This window comes from Eublepharis macularius, chromosome 8, assembly GCF_028583425.1.
Source record: "Eublepharis macularius isolate TG4126 chromosome 8, MPM_Emac_v1.0, whole genome shotgun sequence".
NCBI classification, from domain to species: Eukaryota; Metazoa; Chordata; class Lepidosauria; order Squamata; family Eublepharidae; genus Eublepharis; species Eublepharis macularius.
This window is the reverse complement of record NC_072797.1, coordinates 13,317,355-13,344,075: the sequence shown is the minus strand read 5'-3', so window position 1 is coordinate 13,344,075 and position 26,721 is coordinate 13,317,355. Positions and strand designations below refer to the sequence as shown.

The 26,721-nt window shown below is 46.7% G+C and overlaps 1 protein-coding gene across 5 annotated transcripts in view; it reads right to left on the bottom strand.

Annotated features, from left to right (window-relative positions):
• Window positions 1–26,721, bottom strand: part of CTIF (cap binding complex dependent translation initiation factor) — a 233,608-nt gene that overhangs the window by 20,737 nt on the left and 186,150 nt on the right. Inside the window, exon 11 of one of the 5 annotated variants that reach the window (XM_054986125.1) lies at window positions 23,373–23,595. The exons of the other annotated variants lie outside the window; for them this stretch is intronic. Coding sequence (XP_054842100.1) covers window positions 23,524–23,595 — 72 coding nt within the window. The 3' untranslated portion in view covers window positions 23,373–23,523. Of the gene's footprint in view, window positions 1–23,372; window positions 23,596–26,721 lie in introns of those variants that run through there. 5 annotated transcript variants of the gene reach the window in all.

Here is a 26,721-nt window from a genome sequence, read left to right as displayed (position 1 = left end):
AATGCACAATTTAGGGTTGTGTTTGTACTCAGGCAGAAGCCGCCTAGAGCAGAGTCATCTTGACCAGAGACGTAGCCACATAACAAACTCAAACCAGCCTAACAATCATTCTTCCTCCCAAGGGAAACCTGGGAACTGTAGCTGTGGTGTGGGAAAGGAAGGCACCTGAACTACAGAACATTCACCAACTCACCAAGCTATAGTTCCCAGGACTCAGTGAAAGAAGCCGTAACACCTAAACTAGTATGCAGCCAATAAATTCACAGTCTAGGTAGGACTCTGGTTGGCCAAGTTCTTTGGCATCCTTCCCCCTCCAACCATTCCAGCCTATACTAAATATCTAACACAGCCCCGGCGCCAGGGTTTCTGGTGCCTGCGGCCAGCCTTGTGTGCGCGCTATGCGCGCGTGCCCCAAACTGCGTGATGACATCATCACACCGTAACTCCGGGGCCATTGGCCAGCGGGTGGCTGGGGCGGCACGAGGAGGCCACCCATGTGCTGCACCGGCTGCCTACTGTCCCTGGCCCCTCCGGCCCCGCGGCGCCCACGGCCCCCGCCTCACCGGTGGCACCGGCCCTGATCTAACAGTTCCTTGCTACTGTACAGCATTCATGTTCACACACCTGAATGCTGCCTCCTCAACAGTCCTGCATGGGAGATACTGTAATTTTCCTTTTTCAGACAGACTCTGCCAATGTGATTTGAAAAAGGTTGACACCCTGTCCCATGTGATATTGGAATGCCCTCATTATAATTTATATCGCGAATTATGGATTGCCCGTATTCTAACTAATAACCAAGTCAAAAGTCGTGAGAAACTTACGAATCAAAGTAACAGTCAATAAATAACAATTTCAATACACTATTTTCAACATACAAAACATTTCATTTACAATCAATCAATAGCAGTGACGCAGACCCCAAATACCGACCTATACAAGAATGATGAATGCAACCATTGCAATTGATGGTAACTCCTATGAAAAAAATCAGTTCCACATTGAAAAGTCCAATTCATTCCAAATAGTGCATAGGATCGTGTCCAAGTATAGGTCCGATTATGCAGGATAATCACTACTATTGATTGATTGTAAATGAAATGTTTTATGTTGAAAATAGGGTATGGAAATTGTTATTTATTAACTGTTACTTTGATTCGTAAGTTTCTCACGACTTTTTATTTGGTTATTCTGATTCATGATCTCTGTGTTGCTGTTATGTATTTTAACTAAGGCCGTTTCAACACGCTCTTAAAGGGACAGCCCACTCACCAAACGCCGGCAGCTTTCCCCCAGGAATCCACACGGCTCCGTTTGCAAAACAACTGCAGGTTGTTTGGCTTCCATTTTTTTGGTGCTTTTTCTGGGAATGCACTTTCAGCATTCCCAAAAAAAGCACACCAAAAAAAAAAAACCAGAAGCCAAATGGAAGCCAAATAGGCTGCAGTAATTTTGCAAACGGAGCCGTGTGGATCCCTATGGAAAAGCCACCAGCATTCAGTGAGTGGGCCGTCCCTTTAAGAATGTGTGGAAACAGTCTAAATTATCTCCTACTGTATTAAAAGATAATATAGTTCCCTATCTGCTGGTGGATAGAGACCCAAGAACTACGCTGGCCATGTCCAAGTACCTCTCCAACACATTTTCCTTAAAGAAATAAAGACTCCCTATCTGCTGCTCAAGATCACTGGATCAAAGGAGCTTGAAAGGAAAAGGAAAGGTTCCCGAACTCTGTAACAAAATTCAATTTATAATAACATTTACAATTTATATACCGCCCTTCAGGTCTACTTAACGCCCACTCAGAGCAGTTTACAAAGTATGTTACTGTTATCCCCACAACAACAGTCACAATCTCTGGTAGCAGAACTCTTTTGACCCAGTATAAAGTAACTGGAAGGCTGCTGCAGGTTTCAGGCAACTACCAGTGACAGCAGCCAACAAAAAAAAATCTTGTGGCAGTGAGTTCCATATACTTAAAGAAACTTAGGAGGGGGAAAGACTGATATAACAGGAAAGGTCCCGAAGCATTGTTGAAGGAAAGGCAAGCCTCCTCCTACCGCACCTTGGACTCTTTTTACATTTATTCACACATTCATACTTGCACAAAAGCCACAGATTTTGCACAGGTAAAAACAGCATAATGAGTGTGCCTGTGAGTGTGTAACAAGATGCTGCGGTGTCCCCTGTCACAGCAGGCAAGCAGGCAGCAGACACCATCAGCTGGAGCTGGCCAACCATCCACATTCTTTATTTAAGCTTCACACTTGCAGGCGTCCATTTTATAAGGCCGAGGTGCCGAGGAGTCTATGGGGAGAAGCCAAGTTTGGAAAGAGAGATACAAGAGAATCTGAAACCGCCTGTGAGACGGTGGAGGGGAAGGAAGGTAGCATTCACGTGTGCAGTGGGATCCAATGCCTGATTACGGTCACGATTAATGGTTCTGACAAGAATGCCTGTAAATATGGAATTGCAGCCATTGAAATAAGGGGGGGAGGGCTGAGAGGGTGGAGCAGGGAAGTTCCTCGTTCAAATCCCACCTTAGCATTAGGCAGGATGCTGTCTCATTTTCCCCCTCACAAATGGGGGGGGGAGGGAAGAGCGTTAATATCAGCCTGCCTTGCCATTGCAAGGATCACTGAGAGTCTCTCTACACGAGACGTCTTACACGAGTACACTCAAGTGTAGAGAGATGCAATGTTAGCCAGGAAGCATAGTTTAAAAACAATTTCACCTCTCTACATAGCCGGCAAAGATCACTCCTCAGAGGGTTCATTTTCCTCTTTGCCTCCCCAAAGAGGAAGTGAAATTAACAGAGACTTTGGGGAGGCCAGCCATCTTTGCTGGCTCTGTAGAGAGGTGAAATTCAAACTATACTTCCTGGCTATCATTGCGTCTCTCTACACTTGAGTATTCTCGTGTAAGAGGTCTCGTGTAGAGAGATGCTGAGAAATCCTGTCTACAAAATGCTCTGAATGCTCCAAAAGTGCTATATAAAGCACAGCAACAACAATAAAAATGCTTTCAAAGTCCTCTGAATCAAAGCTGGAAGATTTCCAGTGGAATGAATGTGAGTTTAGCATTAAGATTTGTCGTCAAACCTGGGGTCAAGTTTGGCAGAAGAGCAAATGCTTCACAAAGCTGCAGTTCCCAGGTTCAGTCTTCTTTTCAAGGATTTCATGGAGCTCAACAGATCAATGGTATCTAACTCGGTAGAAGGCTGCGTCATCTGTTCACACGTCTTTTTGGGTACAGACATTCAAGTGGGGAGAAAACCCACTTTCAAAAGCTTTCTCGTAGTCAGGGCTCATTTTGAGGGGGAATGCACAGGAACGCGGTTCTGGCAGTTCCCCAAAGAGGTCACATGTCAAGTGGCCCCGCCCACCTGACTCAGCCATTTTGGGCCCATTTCGGCCTGGATTGGGGCTGAAATGGCCTGGATCGGGCCTCTGACGGGTGGTGGATCACTCTCCCACTCAGCAGTGGCCCGATCCTGACCATTTTGGGCCCCTCTTTGGCCATTTTCAGCCCCTTTTTGCCATCTGGGGGCCAATGTCAGCCCTGAATGGCCAGGATTGGGTCCAAAACAGCCAGAATAGGAGATGACAGGGGGTGTGGCATATGCAAATCAGTTATACTAATGACACACTTCCCGTGATGGCAAGAGGCGTGGCTTAGGCTAATGAGTTATGCTAATGAGTTCCTCCAGCTCTTTTTCTACAAAATGACCCCTGCTCGTAGTAATTATTATTTTCCCCACGCCCCACTACAATGAAAGCAGCTGAATTTATGTAGGAAAGCCAGGCTCCTCCGTCTCCAATGTAGGAAAAGGGATTTTGGTGTGCAGCATTCATACCTAGGACCACAGTTCACTTCATGGGTTACTGGGACAATGGCTCAATAGGCCGACCCTGCGAGTTACTCAGCGATACAGAAGTTCCTGAGGGAACGTTCAAGCGTAAAGCTCGATATAGCAGGATGGAAAGCCTGTTAATGGGCCAAGCTATAAGTGACGAATGACACTTGAACAGCAAGTGTATTTCTTCTCCCTGTTCACTTGCCCTCCACTCAATCCACTTGCTGTCCAAGTGTCATTCGTCACTTGTAGCTTGGCCCAATGACACCCACGATTAAAAGGCACCTACTCGGTAATCAAGAGAGCCGGAAGACATCTTTCTCATTCATACACGCAGCCAGAGAGATGTGAAGCCAAAGGACTCTGCGTACAGTTTCAGGCTGGAACTCTTTTCAAAAAATTCTTTTGGTCATGAACTAACAGAGGGGAGAAATCACGGGAGCTGTTTTGTCCTGCCAGGGAAATGGCTGTGACCGATTAGCGAGGAACACGTTGCCATTCGGCTAAGGACTTCAGACTGATACAGTCGGTCCCTATCTCTTGTCTGTTCTCAGTCTCCCTTCCCTCACTAACAGAGCTGTGCAGTGGTTAGAGTGTTGGACTAGGTTCTGAGAGACCCAGGTTCAAATCTCCACTCTGCCATAGAACCTCGCTGGGAGGCCTTGGCCCAGTCACACCCTCTCAGCCAAACTTGCCTCACAGGGTTGTTAGAAGGATAAAATAAAGGAGAGGAGAATTATGTGAGAGAGACTATGAGTCTCCGTTGGGAAGAAAGGCAAGGTATAAATAAAGTAAGTAAATAAGTAAGTGAACTGTTACAAGCATACAACGCTGTCCTTGAACCCTCACAACTACCATTCAGAGGTTAGGCTGAGAGTGTGGGACTGGCCCAAGGTCATGCAGCAAGCTTCCATGGATTTGAACCTGGGTCTCCCAGATCTTAGTCTGACATTCTAACCACTACACCACACTGCCACTTGTTTGCAGCACTGGCTTCTCCTTGCATTTTGGATGGTTCCTTCTTTGGAGGCCTTCTGGCATAAGCTAGAATTTTTTTGGTCCTGGCTCTGATCTGGTGGAACGCTCTTTCTGTTGAAACCAGGGCCTGGCAGGATTTGTTATCTTTCCGCTGGGCCTGTAAGATAGAGATGTCCCGCCAGGGATATGGCTGAGCAGGGCTTTTTTTCTGGGAAAAGAAGTGGTGGAACTCAGTGGGTTGCCCTCGGAGAAAATGGTCACATGACTGGTGGCCCCGCCCGCTGATCTCCAGACAGAGGCGAGTTTAGATTGCCCTCCACACCACGGTGCGGAGGGCAATCTAAACTCCTCTCTGTCTAGACATCAGGGGGCGGGGCCACCAGCCATGTGACCATTCTCAAGAGGTTCCGGAACTCCGTTCCACTGCGTTCCGGCTGAAAAAAAGCCCTGTGACTGAGGATGGGCCAGGCCTCCGCTGGCCGTGTAGGAGATGAATGAGTTAAAACCCCTTATCAGATCTGACCACCACCCTGTGCGCACGTTTTTAAAATTAACTAAGCAGTGACTGCAGCCACCAGGGGAAGCCATCTATTGTCATTTTTAGCATTGAACTGTATGACTTTATAATGCTTTTATGTGTTTTTAATGAATCTGTATTTAATGATGTATTGTGTTTTAAACGGTGTGATCCGCCCTGAGCCCGCTTGCGGGGAGGGTGGAATAGAAGCCGAATAAAATAAAATAAATTGAGTGCCCTAATTGGGCAGAAAGGTGACATACAAATGTTGCAAAGAAATAAATAAGCAAATAAATATTGCAACCTCTTTCAATGGAGGTAGGTAACCTGTTGGCTGGCAACCACAGGTGAGAATTCCAGGTCTGCTACTGAATCTGATGCAATGGTTTACTTGCTCTGCCTCTACCTGGATCCCTGCTGACTTTCGCTTGCCAGGGGTGGCAACCGACACAGCATGTTTGCAGGCACAGTGTTTGCAACTGATTCCAAGGGCAACTCAATTATCCTGTGTTCTGCAGAATGCTTTGAATTATGCAAAACATCCTCCTTACTTTGGTTAAAAAAGAAACCGCTCGCACGGTTCAGACCTTGGTGTGTATGCCAAAATGTCAAGCTGGATCAAATTATTGCCTGTGCTGATATTGTACATACTTTTATTTTTAAAGCAAGGTTAACAGGAAATGCTGGGCAGGCTTGCGTTTGCAAGTTATGCTCCTTTGCCAGGCCAGAAAACTTGCACGCATGCACTGCAATGCGTACACCTTCCCGCCAATGTTTTATCTACAATCGCTGCACCACTTTACATTCCACTTGAAATTCAGAAAGGTGGACACTGCAAAGACAGCAATAGCAGCAAGATCGTGGCAGGGGGCTGTAAGTGCTTTTTGTGTGTGCTAGGAGTGTTGTATGTGACTTATGAGTCACTGGTCCCATGCATCACAGCGCTGGCGCCACCTACAGGAATGCTCGGACCCTGAAAAGGCTTTGAACGTTCCATGTTATCAGAGAATGAGTTTCATATTTCTCTGAGTATCGCCTGGGCAAATTCCAGCCTTTAGGCTGAATGTACGGGGGGGGGGGGGGGGTGAGGAACTTCCAAATGTCAAACAAAGGACTACACAGTGTGACAGTGACTCTAGTACTGGCTCTGTTGATGTCAAATCTACATTCCAAATCTCTTCCCCGATATCCTATGAAACTCATAGGGGTGGGAGTTCAGAAAAGTCTCTGTTGAGCCTACCTCACAGGGTTGCTTTTTTAGTCAAAACATTGTGTCCCACATTTTCAGCTTCTGGTCTCGAGGTTGCCAAGTGATTGCAAGTATCTAAATGCAATCTATTTTTTTTAAAAAAAACCTTAATAATGTACATGCACACAGATGCTAAACCTCAAAGCAGTAAAAAGACACCGGTGACCGAAAAGAACAGCAAAATTTTGGACCAATAAGAAACGCATTTCCAAGTAGAAAGAGAGCCGGGAGGGGAGGGAAATTAAAGACACTTTTGCCTGGCATTTAAAAGCTGGGGCCAACAGGAAGAAGTTCCACAGTTGAGGCATCTCAAGAGAGTCGATGTGGTGTAGTGGCTGGAGTGTCTGACCCAGGTTTTAGATCCAGAGAAGTAAGCAGTGTTAGTCTGTAGTAGCAAAATAGTAAAGAGTCCAGTAGCACCTTTAAGAGTAACCAACTTTATGGTAGCATAAGCTTTCGAGAGCCACAGCTCTCTTCGTCAGATGCATCTGACGAAGAGAGCTGTGGCTCACAAAAGCTTATGCTATAATAATGGAAGCTTGCTGGGTAACCTTGGGCCAGTCACAAACTGCCTAATCTTCCTCACATGGTTGTTGTGAGGATAAAACATAAGAGAGGAGAATGATGTGAGACCCTTTGGGTCCCCACCGGAGAAAACGGCAGAGTATAAATGAAGTAAAATAAAAAAAACAGAAATACATGGAATAGAGTCTATGCTATATTGACCAACACTTATTCGAGGAGAACAAGTTTGCAGATGTGGTTTGTCTGGGTGTAACAGTGCCAACCGTGACAAGAATGACCTCCTCCGTATCCCAATGACTTCAGCGGACTTAGAGCCAAGCTGTATGTTACAGTGGCCATGGGTCCAACCTGTGGATGCCAATACCGTTTTAGAGGAGAATTTAACTGTTTAAAAATTGCTGCAAGGGGGGGTGGAGGGCTGTGGCACGGCAGCATCATGAGTTCCTGTGCCTCCTCCAGCCATGCTTTCTCAAGTCGCACAACAGCATTCCATGATTATTTCGGCACTTGGACAGGCACCAGACAGGGGAGAAGAGGAATCCCATGGTGCCACCACGCCACAGGCCCTATCAGAACTGGGGCCCCGCAACAATTTTTAAACAGCTAAATTCTCCTCTAAAATTGTGCTGGTGTGCATGGGTTGGACTTGTGGTTGCTGTAACATGTGGTTTGTCTCTTAGAGGTCATTAACTCTACTTGAGATAGCATTATGTACGTTTGTGGTATCCATTTTCTTCTTCACTCTTTCACACAACACAGCACAGAAAGACATGCCCTGTTCACGCCAGACATTCACAAAGACACCTCCTTAGGGTACGGAGTAGTGCAAATGGGGCGAAAGGAGACCTTACGGCTTGATAGCAAATGCTCTGCCTTGGAGGCCGTGGCAAAGACCTATTTCCAACTGTGCCACTAAGAGCTAAGCTGCAAGAGACGAATTACACGAGGAGGAGCACGTGAAGGGAGTCGCAGTGTTAGCTGGGAAGGTGAGTTTTAAAAGAGATTGGAAGGCGTTGTCAATTTCCCTACAGATCTTCCCCTCTTAGAAGGGGTGGTGAAACTGACAGAGCCTTCCCCATGCAAAGAGGAAATCAACAAACCCTCTGAGCAGCTATCACCCTGGCTCTGTAGAGAGGGGAAATTAACAAAGCCTTCCAATCTCTTTTAAAACTCAGCTTCCTGTCTAACATTGCGACTCCCTTCATGTGCTCCTCCTTGTGTAATTTGTCTCTTGTAGTTGGTTGTTGTGGGTTTTCCGGGCTGTATGGCCGTGGTCTTATATCCGTCTTGCACGATCCATTAATGTTTTCATTATGCCTCTTTTCTGTCGGGGGTGGTGATTGGTGTTTTTGTGTAAGTACCGATCAGTGTGAGTTAGTTTCCTGTAGATCTTGTGACCTAACTGAAAGTTTGCTTTGCGGATGACCCAGGTATCCAGAAATGGGAGTTTTCCCTCGATTTCTTTCTCCATTGTGAATTGTATGTTCCGGTGGATGTTGTTGAGATGATTCAAAAACCCCATCAATTCTTCCTCCCCATGGCTCCAAATGATAAATGTGTCATCCACAAACCGGAACCATACACTAGGTTTGTGGGGTGCTGATTCTAGAGCTGTTTTTTCAAAATGTTCCATGTAGAAGTTTGCTATAACTGGGCAATACAGTTATGGCAATACAGCCCGGAAAACCCACAACAACCATCGTTCTCCAGCCGTGAAAGCCTTCGACAATGTCTCTTGTAGCTTGGCTCTAAGAGTGACCACTGCTCGAAGCACCTTGTCATTTGAGACTAACAGTGTCCTTTTTAGCTCTGGAGTAACAACCCCCTGGGCCTTTTAAAGAGCCCTGGGGTCACTTCCCCGTTCCCACTGCCCTATTTGTGGCTTTTCAGATACGCTCTCCCCATATCTTCCTGGGAAAGCAGCGTGGTGATGACAGGAACTTCTCTTGATCCGAGGTGGCAACCGACAGGCTTATCTGCCAAGCTGTGCTTGCTCTCCGTACGAAGTTGAGGGGAGCGGGCTCGGCTACTATCTCCTCCCATACGCAAGCAACTGAAAATAGAGCGACTGGGAAGCCGTCTGGGAAATTTCAGCACAGCTTTTGTTGACGGAACCGGCTGAAAGGAGGTGGAGAGAAAAAGCACCAAGTCTGAAAGCTTTGTGGGGAGCTCAGAGGCCTGCCCCTTCCCTACCTGGCAGATTTTAGGCAGGATTGCACTTCTGGCCGCAGACACAAAACTCTTCTCTTTCCGTGATTCCAACACATGAATGCACAAAACTGCCCGATACCGAATCAGATCGCTAGTTCATTAGGACTGTCTGCTTGGACTGGAAGCATCCCTCGAGGGTCTTCGGGTCTTTTATATTATCCACTTCCTGATCTCTTTATCTGGAGATGCTGAGGATTGAACCTGGGACCTTCTGCAGGCAAAGCAGAGGCTCTTCCACTGAGCTACAGCCCCCCCCCCCCACACACACACACCAGTCCCAGGATCAGTTTCAGACATGCAAGATAAGGTCGGGTGGGTGTAACCACTGCCAAACAACTGCTATTTACACAACGGTCTCTGCTGTACAAGCACCACATGGTAGGACTGCAGTGCTTTTTGCACAAACCAGACTCCACTTGTCCGCTCTACCCTCTACCCTGCTTGCCTACTCAAACTGTGGGTCTCCCAGCAAAGATCTCAGGAGAAGGTGACTGAGAGATCCATTAGCACTTCTCTCTGTGGCCTAGTTATGGGAGGGAAGTACAGACTTGATCTAGTTTAACTTTATGGGTATATTGAGTTTCCTATTGGTAACCAGTCTGGTGTAGTGGTTAAGAGCGCGGGACTCTAATCTGGAGAGCCGGGTTTGATTCCCCACTCCTTTGCTTGAAGCCAGCTGGGTGACCTTGGGCTAGTCACAGCTCTCTCAGAGCTCTCTCAGCCCCACCCACCTCACAGGGTGTATGTTGTGGGGATAATAGTAACATACTTTGTAAACCGCTCTGAGTGGATATTAAGTTGTCCTGAAGGGCGGTATATAAATCAAATGTTACTATTACTATTAACAAACACGACAGGAACCAATGAAGCGTCACAAAGGAACGAGACAATTAGCATTCTGTCTGCCAGCGTACAAATCCTTAACAACACGGCTAAGATTTGGAACATTTGAACCAGTTTCCATGCAGGCAGGACATCGCTTTCTGTGGATTTTATGTCTGTGTCTGTCTTTCTAGGTTTGCAAATTCTTAATCTGGCTTTCAGTTTGTTTCTCTGGGTTTGAGCATTAAGCACTAATACAAAATTTGGAGTGGCTGTGTCGTACAAGAGCAGCAAGGGATGCTAAACTGGTGCAAGCCCCTGAAAGAGTCCATGGCAGGTGATATGGAGGTGGGTCAGGAAGGTGATATGGAGGGTGCTCCGATCAGCTGATAACAACTTGATGGTGGTCCCTGGCCGCCAGGGAGGCTCACCTGGCCTCGACTAGACCCAGAGCCTTTTTGGTCCCAGCACCAACCTGGTGGAACTCTCTGTCTGTTGAGACCCGGGCCCAACAAGATATCTTCTCTTTCTTCTGGGCCTGCAAGACGGAGATGTTCGGTCAGGCATATGGTGGAGGCTGAGCTATGGTTGAGCCTCCTGCCGGCCACCTGGGGACGGGGAATGTAACCCCTTCCCGTTTTTTTCTTTTTCCATCTGCTGGACCATTGCTGTCCCTCACCTTCCACCCATAGAAACATTTTAGAAATGTTTTATTGGGGCTGAGTAAATACGGGCTGCCGCTTAGAGCTGTTTTTTACTACTGAATTGTATGTTTGTATGGTTTTAAATGGAAATTTTAATGTAAATCTAAATGTTGTTGTTATCTGCTCTGAGCCTGCTTGCGGGGAGAGCGGACTACAAGTTAAATAATAATAATAATAAGATGCCACCTCACTCCACTGCCTTAAATCCTTGAATCTTGTTGAATACAGTCAAGAATGGGGTGGGGGTGGGGCGGGGGGAGGTGGTACTGTGTGTTTCCTCTTCAGGGTTTTCCCATGATTGCAGTTCCTTTTCTTGCTCTGCAGAATAAAACCAAGAGATTTTTGCTCTGATCACTTGTATGGAATGAGAAAGGGATGCCGCAACTGTAGGAAAGGAAGAGGAAGGCAACTGATTCTCTCCACATCTCAGGCCACACTGCCCCAAGGTTGAAGGTTATATTCCTTCCAGAAGGTGTTCCAAAGCAGCCCTGGTGTCACTGGAAACGTCAACCAAGCGGTTCTGAGAATGGCCTAAGGACAGGCTGGCCCCAGCCAAGTACCATCACCAACGTCATTATATGCAGGCACACCGGAAGTAGATTGGCCAATATGGCCACGGAGACTTTTCCTGGTGGGTTGACAGCCTGCTCCACCTTCCCACCCCTGGTCCAAGCCAGCCCAGAGGAGAGAAGGACAGCGCCTGGCTCTTCCTCCCTCCTTTGCAGGTCTGTGGTCAAGGCAGACCCCATTTCTGGGGCTGGCTTTCCTCCCAGTCCACCCCTGATGCACACAAACAAACCTTGTGCATCGTTCAGTCCTTGTATCTGATGAAAGGAGCGCTGACACTCAAAGGCTCATGCCCTGGAAATCTAGTTGGTCTTTAAGGTGCTACTGGACCCGAGTCTTGCTTTCAAGCCTTATACAGATTCAACATTATGAACCACAAGGGATGCCTGCTTGGTGATGGCAGGAATGCCTCCCACATTCACAGTAGCCGTGCAGCAGCTGGACAAAGCTGGGGTCAGCCCCTATGCACCCTGACACACAGCTACAGACACCAATCGCTCTCTTCGGATGAGACATTTCGGAACAAGAGCATCAAGAGGAAACTGTTTCCCATTTTATTTAAGCAACATGAAGGGGCCAGCTAAGGACAGCCGGCTCTTTCCGGCATTAGTTGTCTGGGGCCAGGATCCGGGATTTCCCAATGGTGCAGCCGGGCAACGCCAGCGATAAAACCTTGTAAAGTTCAAGAGATTCTATGAGGCTGACCTGGATTTAAGATGGCCTGTGCAAGAGCAGATGGCCTGGCAGACTGAATGCATTAGGCTGGCCGAGTCTCTTTCGGCTGGCGAGATGTGTGGCTCCCCCCACCCCTAGCTAGGGGCAGCACTTTGCCCTTTGAATGACAAAGCAATGTGCACCCGTCCACGGAAAGGCTGACTGCAGGGTGACCCGGGGTAGTGTTTCATTAGGGAAAATAGATGGCAGTTTTGTGTATCTCCTACTACTATTTCACATCAAATGGGCCCGAGGAATATGCTGGGAACTGAAGGCAGTGCAGAAGGAGGAACCCTTGCATACCAGGCTGCAGCGTGCTGTCAAAAGCCAAGTGCAAAGCAGGCCCCGTATCTGCAGCTTGAAGGGACATGTGGTGGGCATTGTGTTTCCGCACCACGTCCACTCTACAGACGTGGTGCAGAGCAAGTGGCCATCCTAGCACAAACACCTCAGGTGGCAGCAGACCAAAGTAGGTTATATAGCTTTTTTAAAAAATGAAAGAACATCCTTATATTTTTTTGGGAGAGTTGTCAGTTGTAGCATAGTTGGTTACATATTCAAGAAATGGGGACCATTTTTCTATATATAATTGATAATTGGGATTATTCACAGATGTTATCTGATCAGTTATTTTCTCCACTATTTTATTTTATATTAATTATATATAATATACAAATCTGTGTATCAGGTTGTTTAGCTCTTAAATGTCTTAAATGCTGTTATGGAAATTAGAAATCACTTGTTTGGTGTTAAAAAGTTTACATTTTGTTAACGATGGGAAAAAATTCTAAAAAAAGTAAAGTTATTAAAAATCTGTCTGTCTGTCTGTCTGTCTGGTTTGATCCAGTTGTTTCCATTTTGAGTTTACCACCTTGGATCCTGAGATGTTCAGACTAAAGGTGGGTATATAAATATTCTAAACAAATGAACAAGTCCTAAAGTTTCCAGGTTATGCTTGTTCTCTGCCGTAAGCACCAAAGGGTGTGCTAGTCCTTGCACATGAAGACACACAAAGCCGTTTCCTAATGTGTCAGACGCTTGGTCTGTCACGATCAATGCTGTCTATGCTGAATGGCAATTAGGGTTGCCAGGCACAGCTGGCAACACCCAGCATTTAATGGGCACGCTGGAGGTATATTGGTGTGTTGATGTCACTTCTGGTGAAAACTGGAAGTGAAATCATGGGACATTCTAGGATTTAGGAGAAAAAATCTATGGTAAAGTCCTAGAGTTTTGCCAATCCTAGCATGCCTCGTGTGATGTCACTTCTGCTTTTCACTGGATGTGACATCAGTGCGCCAGCGCATGTGCTGCCACTCCTCCCATTTCCTCCTGCCAAAGCTTCAGGCCCCAGTGGACAACAAACTGGGTTGCTGGGAGATATCCCAGTGAGTAAACCAACTGACAGTGGTTCTCCAGGGTCTCAGCGAGATCATAGCACTAGCCCAAGCCATACAGTGAAAGAGGTCAGGCAGGATAAGAAGCATTTGAGAAATGTGCTAATTCTAAGGTAAAAGGTAAAGGTAGTCCCCCTGTGCAAGCACCGAGTCATTACTGACCCAAAGGGGAAAGTCACATGAGGAAGTTTTCTTGGCAGATTTTTACGAGGTGGTTTGCCATTGCCTTCCCTAGTCATCTACACTTTACCCCCAGGAAACTGGGTACTAATTTTACCGACCTCGGAAGCAGGGCTCATTTTGAGGGGGAACGCACAGGAACGCAGTTCTGGTAGTTTTCCAAAAAGGTCACATGTCAGGTGGCCCCGCCCACCTGATTTATGGCCATTTGGGGCCTGTTTCAGCCTGGATTGGGGCCAAAACAGCCCAATTTGGGCCCAAAATGGCCAGGATCAGGCCCAAAACAGCCAGGATTGGTCCTGAAATGGCCAGGATTGGGCCTCTGACAGGTGGTGGATCACTCTCCGGCTCAGCAGCGGCCAGGATTGGGTCCAAAACAGCCAGGATAGGTGATGTCAGGGGTGTGGCATATGCCAATCAGTTATCCTAATGACGCACTTTTGGTGCTGACAAAGGGGCGTGGCATAGGCAAATAAGTTGTGCTAATGAGTTATGCTAATGAGTTCCTGCAGCTCTTTTTCTACGAAATGACCTCTGCTTGGAAGGATGGAAGGCTGAGTCAACCCTGAGCCGGCTGTACCTGAAGCAGCTTTATATGGAGTCAGACCGCTGGTCCGTGTAACCTATGTACCATCTGTGGTGACTGGCAGTGGCTTTCTCCCTCAAGAAACTCCGGATCTCTTTCCCAACTCCTCCTACCTGGAATCCTAAGACACCAGCGACTGAGCCCGGAACCTTCTCCATACAAAGCAGGTGCTTTGCTTCATCGCTACAGCTCTCCCCCCCCCAAACTCTCCCCCCCCAAATAAATTATGAAACTGCCTTGTACAGACTTTGATCAATAGTCTACCCCGTCCAGTATAAGACACAACACTTCTCCCATGTCTCCAGCACGGCAAAGTCTTTCCCAACATCTGTTACCTGAGATTTTTTTCACTAGAGATGCCAAAGACTGATTCTCGGGCCTTATCCATGAGAGGTCGGTACGCTACCCTTGAGCCAAAGACCCCTCCCCCCCGGGTGTCGCAACTATTACTGTGGTGAAAAAGGTGAAGTGCTTTGAGTATGTATGAAAAGTGTGGTCTCAATACAGAGCAGTATATAGTATTATTTATTATTATTATTATTATTTATTTTATCACATTTCTAGACCGCCCTCCTCGTCAGACAGGCTCAGGGCGGTTTAACAACAGTTTAAAACAATAAAAACATTATAAAAACATTAAAACATTATATCATAAACAATTAAAATTGGCGGGTATAAAATATTAAAATACAGCATTTTCCTGCATGGGTGGTGGAAGGTCTCCAGTGCTATGGCCGGCGAGAGGACAGCCTAACCCCCACCAAATGCCTGGCGGAACATCTCCGTCTTGCAGGCCTGGTGGAAAGATAACAAATCCTGCCGGGCCCTAGTCTCCTCAGACAGAGAGTTCCACCAGGTCGGAGCCAGGACCGGAATGGCCCTGGCTCTGGTAGAGGCCAGGCGGACCTCCCTGGGGCCAGGGACCATCAGCAAGTGCTTAGTGGCTGATCGAAGCGACCTCCGGGGAACATATGGGGAGAGGTGACAACGCTTGCTCTTCTAATGGCGGCTTCCTCGTCCCCCATTCAGTGCTACTTGGAGACAGCCGATTTTCTCCTCAGTGACCCACCATGCAAGCTGCTGCTACTTCCTACCGCAGGATAAAACTCCAGGCTACGTTAATCTGTCTCAGCTTAACTCTGCTGGGGATCGGTGTCCTTCCCTGTTCAGGGCGCCAAGGACAAAATCCGTGTAATACCTTTTATTAGGCTCAACCGAACCGACAAAGGGCCTCTGCGTATCCCAGCTCCACGGTCACTCTCGCGCTGCCTTATCCCCAGAGGCGCCCGAAGGACAGCATTACATAACACAGTAAGAAAATTTTCCGTGGGCTAGACGTTGCCAGGCATTTTTTTAAAAAAAATCCCTTCCCTGGCCCAGCAGGTAGAAGCAGCCTGTTTCTGAAAGCGCCTGCCAGGCGTGCTTTCTTAGGCCGAGATTCAGCACATTGCCTAGTTAGCATGGTTGGAATTCTCTCGTCTGCCTGCCTGACTAGGCAGGAATCGATCCAACCTCGCAGGCTCCTGCTTTCCTCCCCCCCCCCCGCCCCCATCTCTACCCAGGCAAGCTGGCTTGGGGTGACGGAAAGGATATTCACATTAGCCGCTCAGACAGGCCCCGTCTGAGAGGTGCCGCCGCTCTGCTTACACACCAGGAAAGCTTAATAGCCATGTGGCTGGACACTTAATATCGGCTTCTCCGATAGCTCACTTTATCTGCATGGGACCCAGCTGAGAGCGGCTCCCGTAACGTTAACAAAACACAGCAAGGAAAGCCTATCAGGAGATTAGGAAGAAAAATATGCAAAGACGACAGCTTGGCCAGACTCGGTGGGTCGCAGTGGAACATTCCCAGCGCCAAGCGAGGTGCATAACCCTAATTGATTCCGAGCTTTCCTTTTCACCTGCCCGTTTGGGCGGCCAGCCAGGACCCCCTTCTCTCCCCCACCCCCCATATCTCATGTCTCAAGAGTGGAATTTTGGTGATTGCAGATGCTTGCACCCTGACTACCAAGAAGTGTATAAGATAAACAGACGGCTACAGAATTACTAGAGATGTTCAAGGGTAAAGGAACAAACCCCTGATAACATATATTGCCAGAGGATCCACCAAGCTGCCTGTCTTCTCTTTTATTTTTTAGAAACCGCTCTTCTATCGTTTAAATGTGTCTGCAATGTTTTGAACATGCTACACGCTTGACAATTCTTATCTCATTTGGTCTCACAACAGCCCTGCGAGTCAGGCAATTTTATTTCCATTTCATTGACAGGGAAGCCAAACTTAAGGGAGTGTGACATGACCAACACAACGCAGCAAGTTTGTGGTTTAGCAAAAGCCTGTGCTCAGGTCCAGTGCTTCATCTAGACAACTATGCTGACTGCATTGTGGTCATTTGAGAAATTTAGGGCACAATCTTTTGGGGACAGCCAAAACCTCACGTGTCAGCTATGCCTCTCCACTCTCTACATTGGACAAATCGGTCAGTCGCTTAGACAAAGAATTAATGGACCTAAGTGTGGCATCAGAAACCAGTGGGGGGACATTTTAACCTTCCAGGACATTCAGTTGCTGACCTAAAAGTAGCAATTCTCCTGCAGGGGAATTTCAAAGGGAGATTAGAAAGAGAGGCTGCTGAATTGCAACTGATAAGAAAGCTCAAGACAATGCATCTGCCTGGACTGAATCGAGACCTAGGCTTCCTGTCTCATTACCAATGCCGATTTCTCCACACTCACTACCCCTCTGCATACCCTACTCTATCCAATCACGCCTGCTATTGTCATTCACCAGCTATTACCATTTGGCTTCTGCCATCACTCCACTCTCCAAGATATAAGGACAGATGGACTCACATTCTAGCTGTATCTAAAGAAGTGAGCTGTGACTCACGGAAGCTCATACCCTACCACTAATTTTGTTCGTCTTATAGGTGCTACTGGACTCTTGCTCTTTTCTACTGAAATGAATGGGTTGTGTGTGTGTGTGTGTTGCCTATACGGTATGCTGTATGGATTTGGAATACGGGTGGCCTGGATTCTAATCTGCGCTCTGCATGAAGCTCAATGTACCTTGCGGGGCTATCGGAAAGACAAGATGAGATCACCCTGAGCACTTCACCCTATGCCCTTTGCAGGAAGGGTAGGATACCAATATAGGAGATTTCCCCCCCCTGAGGCTGAGATATCCAAGGCCATTCAATGAGTCCACGGCAGCAGCTGGGATTTGAACTCAAGTGTGGGAATGCCGGGTACTATCTGTCTGTTGGACCACCTTGACGATTACTGCCTTCTCCTAGCCTGCCAATCTGCAAACAAGGTTATCAGCACATTGATCGCTTTTCATGGCCTTTCACAGAATGGGGACTGCTAGTTTATTTGGCTTTGAGGGTAGATTGAAGACAGATATGGATAGACCATCTATCAGTAGCTGTTAACCATGACTGCTAAACAGATGTGCAAAGGGAGACTAACTCTGAGTACCAGCTGCTGGATGCAAACAGGAGGGGACAGGCAGCACCTGTATGTTCAGTGTCCCAGAGATACGTAGCTGGACTCCTCCTGGAATCAGAATGGCGGACTAGATAGATTTTTGAGCCTATTTCCTCAAGGGATTTCTCAAGTTCCCAATCTACTCTTGGTCTCTAGGAAAAGCTAGCGTTTGCCGAGGCCTTTCTAAACAGAGTCAAGGAAATCTCAAGTATTTCCCTCCTGCTTAGACATCCCTTCTTTCTTCAGACTTCTTTCAAGGCCCAAGAAGAGATGGTGGAGGAACTGCTCTCCAAAGTCCATCAAGACTTCTGCCACTGGAACAATCACCTGTTGCCATATCATGGAACCCAAAGCTACGCAAGTGTCTATGTTAGAAAAGAGCAGGGCTTTTTTTCAGCAGGAACGTGGTAGAACTGAGTTCCGGCACCTCTTGAAAATGGTTACATGGCCGGTGGCCCCGCCCCCTGATCTCCAGACAGAGGGGAGGTTAGATTGCCCTCTGTCTGGAGATCAGGGAGTGGGGCCACCGGCCATGTGACCATTTTCGCCGAGGGCAATTTAAACTTTAAAAAACTCCCCCCTTGTTCCAGCTGACCCAAAGTGACATCATTGTGCAGTCCTGAGTTCCACCACTGAGCCCCACCACCTCTTTTCCCGGAAAAAAAGCTCTGGAAAAGAGCAAGAGTCCAGTAGCACTTGTAAGACTAACAAAATTTATGGTAAAGTATGAGCTTTTGTGAGCCACTTCTTCAGAAGAGTTGTGGCTCACAAAAGCTCATATCCTACCACAAATTTTGTTAGTCTTCTCGGTGCTACTGGACTCTTGCTCTTTTCTACTGCTACAGACAGACTAACACGGCTACCCATCTTGAAGTGTCTGCAATGTTTGCAAAACCAGAAGGAAAACAAAATAAAAGTCTACCTAAGATGAAAAGCTGAGCTGATCAAGTGTTGGACCCTGTTTGACACTTCCTCACCGTAAAGGAAAAAATGTGAGCAGTCTCTTCACATCAGGATCTTATAGTCATCATGAGGGCTGCCACCCCCAGATCCCTGGCCCCCGGGTGTGGCTTCTTGAGGCCACTTACCTGGACTCATGGGGGACAAAGATGGGGAAACGGAGGCCTTTATGGCTGCCCGGTGTGCTTGGTGGCAACATAATGATGTCAATAACAATCTGCTGATATCACTTCCCTTGAGCCTGGAAGTGATGTCAGCAAGTTGCCAGGTGAAACACTGGTGTTTGAGCAAGACCCATAGAGTTTGTGCAAAATAACAGAGTGGTTCTGGCAGGCTGGTGACATGAGAATGTCACTTCTGGATGTGATGTTAGTGCCTCGCCAGTGACATCATTACATTACTGGCGCGCATGCCCAGCAGCCAGTAAGTCCCGTCCTCTGAGGTCCTCCCGCCAAGTGGTCACAGGGGGAACCTGGCATTGCTACTTAGCACCCAATCTGTTCTCTGGAGCTCATATTTTTAATCAGACAGGGAAACTCAGGTTATTTAAAAAAAAAAACAAAGCTGGGACTTCTGAGCTATGGTTGGTGACATGTGATACTTCCAGCGATGCAGATATGGCCTAAGAGTACATTCTGGATTATTCTGTGACCCGTTGCTCGAATGCCTGGAATTCCAACGTGACCCCAGCCAGCTCTGATTACGAGACTGCCCTCCCCGCAAGAACTACTGCCTGCCACTCAGGTAACACCAAGACTATCGAAACCTAAAGCAGCTGAAACCACCCCGTGAAATTCAGGATGCCTGGGACATGAGAATGGTGATGAATTTTTCTCCAAAGCACACCCAGTCGCCTTAATATTGGCCCAGGGCCTTAGAAGGGCTCAAAATACCCTTCCTGCGTGCAGGGAGAACTCCCTGCTTCCCTGCCCAGCAATCAGGGCCCTATCCTGACTCAGAAGAGCCTGCAGGGAGGCATGTGCACAAGGTTGCCAACTCTGTTGGAAAATTCCTGGAGATTTGGGGGGGAGGGGAAACCTGAGGAGGGAACTCAGTAGGATATTATTCCATTAAGTCCACCTTCCAAAGCCACCATTTCCCCCAAGATCAAAAAGAGTCCAGTAGCACCTTTAAGACTAACCAACTTTATTGCAGCATACGCTTTCGAGAATCACAGTTCTCTTTGTCAGATGCATTCCCCCCAAGGAAACTGACCTCTGTTGTCTGGAAAGCTGCTGTAATTCTGGGAGATCTCCAGGCCCCACCTGGAGGTTGGCATACCTCTATGTGGGCAAGCCTGGGTATGTATTTATATAACACTTTTCCTAAGAGCTACGCAGGCATCATTATGCGTGTGCATTAACGATCATTACAACAAGCCTTTTTATCAAGTGGTGTGTGTTTGTGTGGGAAAATAGCCCTTTGCCTTAGCAAGTCATGTGAGATTCGAACCGGGAACCTAACTCAAAGCCAACTGTAAATCAATAATAAATTATTTGAGAGTGGGGTGGGGGGGAATTAACTTCTCGGTGGAAGATAGTTTGGGCACACTGTTGCCTTAAGGAAGCTTCCTTTCCAGTTAGGTTGCCTAAGACCCCTGGACATGATGCAAATCATAGAGCCAGTTTGGCGTAGTGGTAAAGAGCGGCAGGACTCTAATTGGGAGAGCCAGGTTTGACTTCCCCACTCCTCCACTTGAAGCCAGCTGGGTGACCTTGGGTCAGTCACAGCTTCTCGGAGCTCTCTTAGCTCCACTCACCTGATAGGGTGATTGTCCTGAAGATAATAATTTGTAAACTTCTCTGAGTGGGTATTAAGTTGTCCTGAATGCTTTTGTTGTTGTTGTTATTATTATTATTATTATCCTACAGAATTTGGGTCCAGTGGCACCTCAGAGACCAAGATTTTCAGAATGTGAGCCTTCGAGAGTCAGAACTCCTTCCTTCAGACACCCAACCATCGCAGAATGCTTTTCATCTATAGATCTCATGGGAGCCTACAAAAAGAGGTACACATTATTAGCTTCATTACACTGTTCGCTGCATCATATTGTGGGTCAAACGAAGGAAGGAGAGACCTCCGACTCTCAAAAGCTTACACTCTGAACGTTGTGTTGGTCTGTAAGCTGCCACTGGACTCAAATCCTGCTGTTCTACTGCAGACCAACATGGCTTCCCATCTAAAACTACCGCAATAATCCCGGTTGTATTGTTTCTGCATCCAACATGGAATTCGAACGTTCAGTTTGATTCAAACCAATTCAAACAGTTGTTTTTTAAAGCTCTGGGACCAGAATGCTTGTAAGACTCTCCTCTTCTCCCATATGAACCTATCTATACATTCCGATCTTCCATATCAATTTGTTCAGTGTTTCTCCGCTTGCCGCCTTTCAGACAGCAACCCCATGGAGTTCCGTTCCAGAAGGCTTTGCGTGTACGAGAGATTAAAGCCAACTTGATCAATGCTTCCTGAGGAAGGCAGGTTGCTGATTTTGCAGGATATTTGTTCTGGCTGGTCGACGCTGATGGGTTTCATAGCTTCTTTTTAAGTTCAGCTCAAGTTCTACCTTGTTTTTAATTTCTCCTTGAATTATATCTCATTACCTTACAATGTTTTGATTCAGTCTGTAAGTTGCATTGGAGGCCTGCTCGGGTCAAAAGGCTTAAGATAAATACTGTGAAATAATAGTCTTCTGTCTGTTGGGAGTGCTTTAGGTAATCTTTTCAATCAACTATGTGAGTGCTTAGACTGTACAAGAACCTCTAGGTTTTCTGGAAAACTTTCCAGATGAAAATTTGGGTGGACTATAGGATTGCCAGACTGAGCTTGGCAACCAGCAATAGGGTCGGGGGAGGGAAAATAGGGGGAGACAACGGCTACACAACATCACTTCCTGGGAAAACCACAGAAGTGACATGGAGTAGCTCTAGGAACCACTGGAAACTCGCTGGTAATTCCTAGCACTACCCCCATGTACTTCCAGGTTTTCCCTGGAAGTGATGTCACGATACAGCCACGGTTACTGTTTTTTTAAAAAAAAAAAAAAAATTAAGTGGCAGCAGACAAATGTGGCTGCTGGTGGGAGGTCTGAAAGCCCTATCGGCCTACAACCATCAAACCAATCTTCATTTTCCTACTTTTGACAAGAGGTCGACCAGGCACTTGGCTTCTGGAGAATAAAGCAGTTCAAACATGCAGGTTCTCTACTTCGTTAAACCAGGAGGCGCTTTTGGAATATTGAGGGAAGGTAGTGGGCACTACCAAAATATGGCTGCCATGGAGGAAGGCTGGCCTATCAGAAAACCCTGGGATGCTCTACGTCAAAAAGGCAACTTCTTTTGAATGGGTGCTCACTGGAGACACAAAGGGGATGCTTATTGAGCTGTTCTGAAGCGCCTCCTGCTCCCCTGAGCGAAAGGAAAGTCAGGAATGGCTCTCTGCCTTCTGGAAGAGATGCTTTTAAGGAGAAACAAGAAAACACATGGGCCCCCTTAAAAAACGGCCATTTCCTCCAGGGGAACTGATCTCTGTCTGGAGATCAGGGGGTGGGACCACTGGGCACGAGAGGTGCCGGAACTCCGTTCCACTGTGTTCCCGCTGAAAAAAAGCCCTGGTGATAAGTGCATTCCCCTCTAACAGAAGGTTAAACTTTCTGTGTTTCCTAATGTTATGTTAAATTGGGCTTCCATTTGAATGTTTTTAAAAAGTTGCTGCTCCTAGCTCTTAACTCTTACAACTTAAGTTTAAAAAAAAAAGTTTTATGGCTTTTATTTAATTGTCATGCCATACACCCAAATTCTTGCTACTGCAGAAAATCTGTCATGCAGCTGTGGGGAAGCCACTCTGTCTTCCTTTGCTTGACTGACAATATGATGCAGTGAACACTGCAACGAAGCTAATAACGCACACCTCCTTTTGTAGGCTCCCATGAGATCTATAGATGAAAAGCATTCTGCAATGGTTGGGTTTTTATTAATATTAATAGTCCTACAAGCCAATCACCTACACACAATCCTCCGGGGGGAGATTCCCAGTCAGTTGCAGCCGATAACTGTTCACTTACCAAAATTACTCATCGGACCGTGATAAATGATGGGAGAGATTTTTTTCCCCTTGATGGAAACACAAATCATATGCCATAAAGCCCACAACATGTACATTCTTCAGAGCGAAGCAAGCTGTACACCACTACACGGGAGAAATTAAACATGGTTGCTCCCTGCCTTCTTTAAAAAAGCTGATTTATTTCTATTTTATGGTGGTGGTATTTTAAAAACATTGCTAAATTTTCCCCACAGGATCGAAGTGATGAACATTTCAGTTTCAGGGCCTGATTCTAAGACCAGCCCAAGCCATCTTGTTATCTGAGGCAGAAACCAAATAAACCGGGGTAGTGTCGTAGTTGGACTAGGGCCGGAGACCCAGGTTCGAATCCCCGTTCTGCCACAGAAGCTTACTGGCTGACCTTGGGCCAGCTGCTCTCTCTCAGCCTAACCTACTTCACAAGGTGATAGTATAAAGAAAATGGAAGAGAGGCCAATGATATTGTAAGCCACCGTTGGGAAGAAAGATGGCGTATAAATGAAGTAAAATAACAAGGTAAAATAACATCATTTCCAGATAAAATTAGGCTCTTTGCTTCTAAATGGGGAATGGAGGCTGGCATAACCCATGCCGATTCTGACTGGCGTTTTGTCTTCCTTACTTCTCTCCAACAGCTTGGCAAGGTTGATTTCTGCATGTAGATCTGTGGGTTTTGGAGGCTTTTCTCAGCCTTCCATTCCAGCCTTTTCCTGAAAGGTATCCCATCCTTCTGTTTGATGTGTTGTTGGGAACGGTTGCTAGGGAGAGGAGAGTTCTATTACAATCCCAGTGATGCCCGCTCTAAGAATATACTTTGCGGCACATACTTCAGAAGCAGACACCTCTCAGCTATAAAGAGCAAGCAGATTTCAACAGAGGAATACTTTAACTTATGTTACATACCCAAAGCTTGTGGGCAAGCCAATTAACCTCCCCGCACCGCCCCTGCCCAAAACACACCCTTTGACCAAGGTAACTGCCAGTATTTATAACAATGGCCGGTGGAAACCTCTCAAGGGAAACATCCAACAACATAATCACGAACCTCGTCAAACAAGAAAAAAGACAAGCCATTCCTGACATGTCCTTCAGCGCATTAGGAGCATCAATGTGCTCAGACCAGTGGCTGATTTCCAAAACGAGAGATACCAGGCCTCCGTTTTGTTATTTTATTGAAGACACGTGTATCTTGCTCTTTTTCTTTGAAGGATGTACATGGGGGCTGTCTCGGTTCTCGTTTTTATGACAAACTTCTGAAGTAGGCTTAGGTTGACAGAAAGTGAGGAGCCCAAAGTCACCCAAGCAAGCAATATCGCTGACAGTGCAATCCTAAAAAGAGTTTCTTCAGTCTAAGTCCAATGGGCTTAGGATTGCACTGTCAGTGAGAATTCGAACACAGGTCACCCCGTCTCAATCAATTTACAGCCCTCACCTGGACGCCTCATTCGTGCAAGTTTCAGGGAGCACTCTGTACATGATCAGACACTGAAAACAGGTGGATATTAAATGAATCCTGATGATAACTCTAGAATCAGTTTTTTCCTGTAGCGACTGTCATAATATTTGGTCCTAAATAATCAGCACAACCATTCTATGAGCTAGATTAGGCTGGGGCCATAGCATTCGAATGTACGTTCTTTGAGGCAATGACCTGTCTTGTTTATATTACTTTGTAAATAAATACAGAAACGTAGAGGCCGTTTCTTTCGGGCATGTAGGTTAGCGTTACTTGCAAGATATTTCTGGGACAAACAGTTACTAAGAGCACAGAAGGAGGTCTGGAGAAACGGTGGCAACCTAACTGAATTTCTGCTCTTTTCTACTGGGAAGACATCTGTATGAGGGTTTGCCTTGGCAAATAAAGCCGACCCACACACTAGCAACCTTTTCCTGTATCCTTTTGCAAGGGTTTCTGGGAGGCTCCAGCCAGCAAGGCCAAGGTAGCCAAATTTTCCCAGCTATTTCTTGTTCCAAACAGGCTTGGGGAAGAGACAGGGTATCGGGTAGAAAAACTGCTGGAGGGTCCCCCTAGACTTTATGGGGCACTCTTGGCTGTTACCAGCCTTTGCCAGCTTGGGAGACACGCAAACACCCACAAGGGGCTGCCTCCAGATCACAACAGCTGAAGACTTGCAAAAAAACAACCAGAGGTATACACAATAATTCTCCTTCTCTAAATAAGAATAATTTTACCGTATTTTAAATATAAAGTGCACAGTGCTCAAGTGCATAATGTTAATCAATAAACGTCCAGTAAATATACCATAAATACTACATCGCAATATACAAAAATATCCCATCAATATACAATATCATTGGTTTGTACAGAAGTCCAACCGGTGTAGAGCTTCCAAGGAAAACCACAAGGTAAGCAGTAATTCAAATTGAATATATCAGAGTTCAATTGTCTGCCACTCCCTAGAAAGGGAGGTGAAACTGACTGGAGGCAAAGAGGAAATTAACAAACCCTCTGCAGAGCTATCTTTGCTGGCTGAGAGGGGAAATTGACAAAGCCTTCGCAGCTCTTGTAAAGCTCAGCTTCCCGGCTAACATTGCGACTCCCTTCATGTGCTCCTCCTCGTTTAATTCATCTCTTGTAGCTTGGCTCTCAGATACACAATGGATCTACTGTGACCAGGACCAGAATATGATAGAGTCTAATTTGTCAGATCTTCTACAGATGGCTTGGGAAAGATTACGGCCAGCTGGTCTAAGCAGACATTATCTCAATTTGCAACCATTTGTTCTTGAGGGAAAGAGTGGTGAACCCAATCCCAGAAGGCCTCCTTAAAAACACCCACATCTGTTGGGCCAGCATGTGAGCGATTCTGGTGTATAGTTGCTCTTCAGTGGCTGGAAGATAATTCAGAGGCTCTAACAGTAATGAAGTACGATATTTATCCCAACTGATCTCATCCTTGTACAGCCTGGCTACAGCAAGTTAACAAGATCCTTCATCCTGTGGGATAATAGAGTCAGGGCTTTAACCTGAATTCAGCCTCTGCCCCCTTAATCTCCGGCAACGCCTGCTTCTCAAAGGAGGTGTGAATTTAACTCTGGCTGCCTTGAATGCCACAAAGATCCTCCATGCTCACTTTATGGTTCCTCCCAGTTAAGGATTGCATTGGGTTTATTGAAGATCTGTCACTGTTTCTATGCTTGTCTTCAGGATGGTATATCTAATCTCCAAAACGCCAGTGCATGTGGTCTTCCCTCAATAATTCACATTCCTTCCAAAACGACGGGCACGACAGCCCACCTGTGCCTTGGAATAGGCTGACTTTCAGAATCTTTAAACTTATTCTCTCTACACAAGACGTCTGACACGTGAGGAGCACGTGTCGGGAGAGGCAATGTTAGCCGGGGAGGGTAGTTTAAAAAGACAGAGCCGGTGGCAGGCCAAAGGCTTTGCTATCCACTGAAGCTGTGTGAAGGGGCTGTGAAATGACAAAAGGGAAATTTCAGCCCATTATAAGCTCTCCAGGTCCACACCCAGCTTTGGAAGGCAGCTCCAGCCCATTTCCATTCCTCGTTGCCCTCTTGTTGCCATCCTACAGTTTTAGACTGGAGAGGTAAAATTGACAGAGCCTTCCCGGAGGTGAAGATGAAATTGACAAACCCTCTGAGGAGTGATCTCTGCCAGCTCTGTGTTTCAAACTACGCTTCCCAGCTAACATTGTGTCTCCCTACACTTGACGAACACGTGCCAAGGCGTCTCATGTAGAGACTCTGAAACTTAAGGCAAATTACACAAGGTAAGTCAACCTGATGAATGGCTAGGACATTCAATTAAAAATACAGTAGAAAACAGCAACTTCAGAAGTGTAGATTCTGTGGTACCAGATCTCTTCTGGCTCAAGACCACCCAATAAGCTTCCACGGTA